The 6,381-nt window shown below is 37.1% G+C and overlaps 1 protein-coding gene across 1 annotated transcript in view; it reads left to right on the top strand.

Annotated features, from left to right (window-relative positions):
* The window catches only part of LOC100546990 (fibrillin-2), a 198,981-nt gene that overhangs the window by 61,340 nt on the left and 131,260 nt on the right, over positions 1 to 6,381 (top strand). Inside the window, exon 2 of the mRNA XM_010726029.3 lies at positions 4,550 to 4,747. Within this exon, the coding sequence (XP_010724331.2) occupies positions 4,550 to 4,747 (198 nt within the window). The remainder of the gene's footprint in view (positions 1 to 4,549; positions 4,748 to 6,381) is intronic.

Raw genomic sequence — 6,381 nt, 5'->3', positions numbered from 1 at the left:
CCCAAAAAGGGATTGATAAAGAAGATTTCAAGAATGCTGATTGTCTCATGTAGTCTGTGTGAATACAGAAATACACTTCCATGAAGGCATAGATTTGATACAGTTAAATTTAAAAGTCCAGTGTGCTATTTCCTCTGTTTTTTTTCCCTTAATGTTGATGTCAAGAAAAAGTGTGTCTTATTAAATTTAATGATTGTAACAATTTTGATTGTTGATAAAGACTGTCATTCTTTAAGTCACAGTGCATACTGAATACAACTGTCTGAGGTTAAAGAAAATGAGTAACACGTATGTGCTGAAAATCACTTTCTTTCACCAAGACAGTTACCCTTTCTAAGCAACAAATGATTTGTAACATATGTTCTAACATATGTTCTTTCTGGCAAAGCTATTCCAGCAACAATGTTGGGGAAAGAGCAAATGAAGAAACGCCTAAAATAAAACAATATGAAACGGATGATTGATTTACAAATTCAGGAATTTGAAGATCAGATGAACCATTAAAATTATCTGTCTGATTGGCTATGTAAGGAAGACCATAGTCTATCGCAGGGTAAATTGTGAATCAAATCCACAGATTCATTTGAAACTATTAACTATCTTCAGACTTGCCTCTTGTCTTAATGTATTTGCTTCACTTAAGTAAGTATATGCTATGTTACCAAGTATCTTTATATAAACAGCTGTACATTACTCTCAATCCAAGCATTCTTTCCTTCCCTTTTTATTGTGAAACCTTATGTCTGCCGTCTTCTTAGGTTTGAGGTCCAGTCGTTGCTCAAATCTTGCTAAAAATCTTTGGACTTCATTTTGGATAACCTGAATGCATTAAGATGTTTAAAATTAATGTATTTTTAGTGGATAAAATTATATTATTTTTAAATATTAGTGTTGATATAAACCATACTTCTGAAACTTCTCATTACTCTTCTGACTCATTGCATATAGGTAGGTCACTCCAAAAATAATGCCTCCTATTTATTTGTGTGGAAACTACTACAAAGATCACAATAACGCTACATAACAGAGAAAATTCTCTGCTACAGAACACTAGTTTTCAACTCAATCACCACCATTAGCTATGCATTTTCACCAGTGATGAGTAAGAGGAAATTCTACACTCAGAGGGTGGTGATGCTCTGGCAGAGCTGCCCAGAGAAGCAGTGGTGCCCTGTCCCTGGAGGCACTCAAGACCAGGTTGGATGATGTCCTGGGCAGCTGAGCTGGTGGGGGGCAGCCCTGCCCAGGCCCCTTTAAGGGCCCTTCCAGCCCAAACCATTCTCTGATTCAATGAAATGCACTTCATACCATAAGTTAAAGCTCAGATTTTAATCTTGTCTGAATGAATTACAGATTTAACGTGGATGATTTGGGGGCAGCATATTTCTGTAGATCTCCAATCTTTAATAATAAAAATGCGAGTTTTTTAAAATTTCTACTCCTGCTGTAATTGTTACGTTTTATCTGATATTAGCCCTATGTAAAAGTATACTTTGAGGAACAAGTGCTATAAAAGTGTAACACTTTCAAGCAGTATTACTTCTGAGTAGGAATTCCAAAATAAGTTTGAATGTCAAGGTTAAGAAACTTCAAATTTTGGAAATTTGGAGATAAATAATTAATCCTGATTGCATTATAGAGGCCACTCCCCAGGAAGAACTGGACACCAGTTGGGTGAATTGAGTAAGGAATACCTGACCAGCTGTCATGTTTAAGATATGCTGAGAAATCATGCACTGACTTGCCCTCTGGGAATATATCCATGCCCATCTGGGCTTGTAAAGAGTTCCACCTGAGAACGACAGTGTTTGTTCTTACCATACAGATCAGTGTGCTTCCAGAAATCATGCTCTCTTGCACTACACTATCATTTGGTAATGATTGTGTATTAGATTTACGCCACTGGCTCATAAATGATCTTTAAAGGTTTCCCTATGCACCTCCCTTTTATCTTCTTCAGCTTCATAGTTTTGAAAAGCTCATTCAATCTGAATTTTGCGGAAAGTTTGAATCTTTATTAATCTGATATCACATGGACAAAAGTTGTATAATGTGCAGATTATAGTCTGGTAGTCAGCTCTCTATACATAGAGTAGACCATGGACATTCCCAGAGTCTGCCTGTTATTTGTACTTCAATAATTAAGGAGAAGATAAAATGAGTTAAGTCTTTTTAATCATTTGTATTACAGCCATATTAATAGTGTATATAACTTACTTGACACTAGAATAAGAATCTGCTCATTACAGTTAGTAGTAAACAGTTAGTAGTAAAATTTTTTTCTACACATATGAAACTCATTACTTTCTCTGTGTGACATAGGGAATGCTTTTACAGATGATATTAGGCCATAAATTATAATACAGCCAATTGCTAAAGAACACAGTACTGATTTCCAAGAATGAAATAGTGTTGTCATTGAGTTCAATAGCTAAATTCCCATTTGCTTTCACTGGGGCCAGGATTAAATTCCATTTATTTCAGGTCTTGAATTCTGAACAGTTCTGTTTTTCTTCTGATAGCTGTCTGACCATTGCTGATGATTTGCAGGTTAAATATGGTCTAACACATATTTCTCAATCTTTATGACACCTGAGTAAACTTTATGTGAATGAAATATACAGTCATAGTCTTCAGTAGGGTCTTCCTTACACTTACCTCTTAAAGGAAATCCAGACAAGATTGCAGTGATTTTATGGAATTTAAATCTTTGATAGTTGGAGTTTGTGTTTTAAATATTTGTAATTTTCATATGAGGCTCTTGCTTGATGAAATTGCTGTTTTCTCACAGTCACAAAGTTCTGATTTAGCTATCTCTAATTTGGCAGGGACCTTGGAGTTAATTAAACTGAGACTGCTCTGAAGCAGCCTGTGTTCCAGTATGCTGGAAGAAAGATCACTGAAACCAAACTATAATGAATAGTATTTTCTTTCTGTAATGAACATTTTTTGTGGATGCCCCCTCCCTGGAAGCTTTCAAGGCCAGGCTGCATGGGGCTGTGAGCAACCTTGTCTGGTGGGAGGTGTCCCTGCACATAGCAGGGGGTTGGAACTATGTGGTCTTAAAGGTCCCTTCCAACCCAAACCTTTCTGTGATTCTATGATTTTATTTAAAGTATTGTTTTGGTTACTTGATGGACATCAAGTGCAGAAGTCTGAAAATAATATTCTAATGAAAGTCAAGAAACGTTAAAATTCACAATCCCTTTAGGACATTTAAAATATTTTCATCTTGTTTGGTATGCATATAATGTCTGTTATTATACATCTTTTTACAGATACTTACATGCATGCTTAACTTTGTTAATGTCAAGAACACAGTTGAAAATATTTTCCATTGTGCATAAATAACTGTCACAAAGTCTTTCCCAAAGAGGTATCTGAATGAACCTAATCAAAGACATGGAGCAGAACATCTATTTCTCTTTGAGCTAGCTTTTACTTTAAAAGACTTACTATTTAGTCCGAGGAAAATTTAATATGAGGTATGTTAGTAGGACAATTTTCTCCTTTTGCAAACATGTAGAAACTCACTCAGAATGAATCTAGCAGGCATATACTTTAACTTGCTTCTGAGCCCAGTTGCACACCAATCAAAGAGCAGAAGACAGTATGTGACTTACACATCAGATTTGGAATCTCTTTTTAGTAGGAAAAAAGCATCAGAACAGGACAGGATAAGACAGAGATCATATCCCCACTGCTATGCCTTTTTTCACGTGACTGTGTCCTGTGGAAGCTTTGCACTTTCTTATCCCCTCCTCTTGCCCCTCCCCTTCCCATTCACCCCTCCTTAAAGTTTCCATAAGGATATGAAATCTGAGTCAAAGCAACCATCTGTTTCTCATTTGTTCCTAGAGAATTTGAACTAATTGTTCCCAGTTTGTGTTTCCTCATAAGGTCAGAAAAATCCTTCTTTATATACAGGTTGAACCCAAATAACTAAATCATTTACAGGAATTTGATCTGGAGTATATTTTCATACTGTTTGTACGCTGCGTTCAATGTGCTGAGTATGGCTTGAATAGGCTGTGTTAGTTAGTGTTATTCCTCTGAAAGTAAGTGACATTGATTAGTCCTCTGCATGTTGCACTTTTTTTGCATTAAGCATTCCATCAGGAATGTTGATTCTGTGGCAGTCTTTGTCACAGCCCTGATCAAAGTGAAGCAAACAAATGTGTGGCTTTTGTGGTCTGGAGCTTCTTCCCATCAACCACCATGAATTTATTTAGGAGCAGGTCCTCTGCCTAATTTTTTCTCTTGTTTGTTAGCTTGTTTGTTTCAAAAACCCTTTTACTTACGGATTTTAATGATTAAGCTGCCTTTCATTACAGCTATCAGAAAGAAAGACACTGAAAGGTAAGATAACATTGCACAAATTATTGCATTCAGTGGAATAGGACATGCTACTTCTGTGAGCAGTAAGCTCATGTAAATTTTGAGGTCCTCCTGCCTTTTCTTAGCATAGGTGTTTACTTTAAAAATAGATTCCTGCTTTATTTAATAGCACACTGCCTCATGTAATACAGTGATGTTTCTTCTTTTCCAGATTACAGAACAGGTCCTTGTTTCACACAAGTTAATAACCAGATGTGTCAAGGCCAGCTAACCGGAATAGTTTGCACGAAAACCCTCTGTTGTGCAACGATCGGGCGTGCATGGGGTCACCCCTGTGAAATGTGCCCTGCTCAGCCTCAGCCATGTCGTCGTGGTTTCATCCCTAACATTCGCACTGGAGCATGTCAAGGTAAGCCTTCTGGTATAAGTTGCGTGTGACTGTTGTGTTGCTGATAGGCATCTGGAAAGCTCTTCATCCATTTAAACGAGATCCCTGTTTACTGTGTGTATTTGTATGTTCTGAATCTTGCTTTTAACATGATCCTCTATGCTTTATTTCTTCTAGAGTTTATTGAGTGTACGTATAGAACAAATCTCACATGCCTAGAAAAAAAAGATGAATACCAGTCAAGGAGCCATAAATGTAGAGTCTGAGAAGGTCAGAATGTCTGTAGATTGCAGCAATCAGCTACTGCGCTAGTGCACCAGTTAGGCAACAGGAGTTGCTTTGGCCCTTAAATAATATGTACGTCATTCATTCTATTGAAAAATTCACTGGTCTTGCTGCTGAATACTTTTCATTTTCAAAAGTATGAACAGTTATTACATAGGATTTTTTTAATCCCAGCATTTATATAAAGCAGTCCTGTTGCATACTCTAAGTAGATTAATCATCTGAGGTGCCTAGAGGAAGGATGGAGAGGAATGCTTTATCAGGGAGTATAGTGTTAGGAAAAGGGGGAATGGCTTTGAACTAGAAGAGGAGAGATTTATGTTAGATGTTAGCAAAAATTCATTACTCAGAGGATGGTGAGGCCCTGGCACAGCTGCCCAGAGAAGCTGTGGTGCCCCATCCCTGGAGGCACGCAAGGCCAGGTTGGATGGGGCCTTGGGCAGCTGAGCTGGTGGGGGGCAGCGCTGCCTATAGCAGGGTTGGGGCTGGGTGGACTTTAAGGTTCTTTCCAATCCAGGCCATTCTTCAATTTTCTGTGATTGTTTTATTATTTGTGCAGTGCTAGGAAAATGCACTAGTAAGGAAAGACTTCAGTCTTCTGTTTTCAAATTAATAAAATGTAGTCTGAGAAATGGGAAAACTTTCTTAGCTTATTCAGTATCTCTTTCTATGATGGTAAGAAACTGAGCACTCCTTCTTGTAGATTTTCACTGTAATCCACTTATCCTGAAAAATAAGCATCCAATTACTCTTTGATGTTGATGGATTATAGAACAAACTGTACAAACAATGCAGTAATAAGGACTATCTTAAGGAGAATATATTGCTCTTGTATTAAATAAAGTTTAGTGCACTCAATCTATTCATAGACTGCATTGTCTTAGAACCTTTCCAAGGAACAGTGAAAACCATGTGGGCAGAGACATTTGAATATATTGAATATATTTCCATTTTGTATAACTGGGACCTAAGACACCATCAGCAACCACTTGCTTGGTTAAGTTCTTATTCTTAAGGACACTTCTGTGAGAGTTCTGTCTCTTAATAATGCATATTAAGTTTAGCATTAAGACTTGTACTGTCGTGTACTGTAAGTCAAATTGATTTCATTGAGTTCTGATTGCAATCCATACAGTGCATTGATTTTATTGTTGCTTTCCCCTATGCTATATCTTAGTTCAGTGGCTTAAAATTGCACAAAAGGAAATAATAAGCAATTTGGCTCTTGTATAGGAGCTCTTGGTAAGAGATCTCTGCCAACCCAAGTTGAAAAAATGAGAGAAAATTGAGATGGTGTAAGATTTTTAATTATTTCATATTAAAACTGGATAAAGCTTTGTGTGTGTGTGTGTGTGTGTGTGTGTGTGTGT

This window comes from Meleagris gallopavo, chromosome Z, assembly GCF_000146605.3.
Source record: "Meleagris gallopavo isolate NT-WF06-2002-E0010 breed Aviagen turkey brand Nicholas breeding stock chromosome Z, Turkey_5.1, whole genome shotgun sequence".
In the NCBI taxonomy this organism is placed as follows: Eukaryota; Metazoa; Chordata; class Aves; order Galliformes; family Phasianidae; genus Meleagris; species Meleagris gallopavo.
This window is presented reverse-complemented; position numbering and strand designations above follow the sequence as displayed.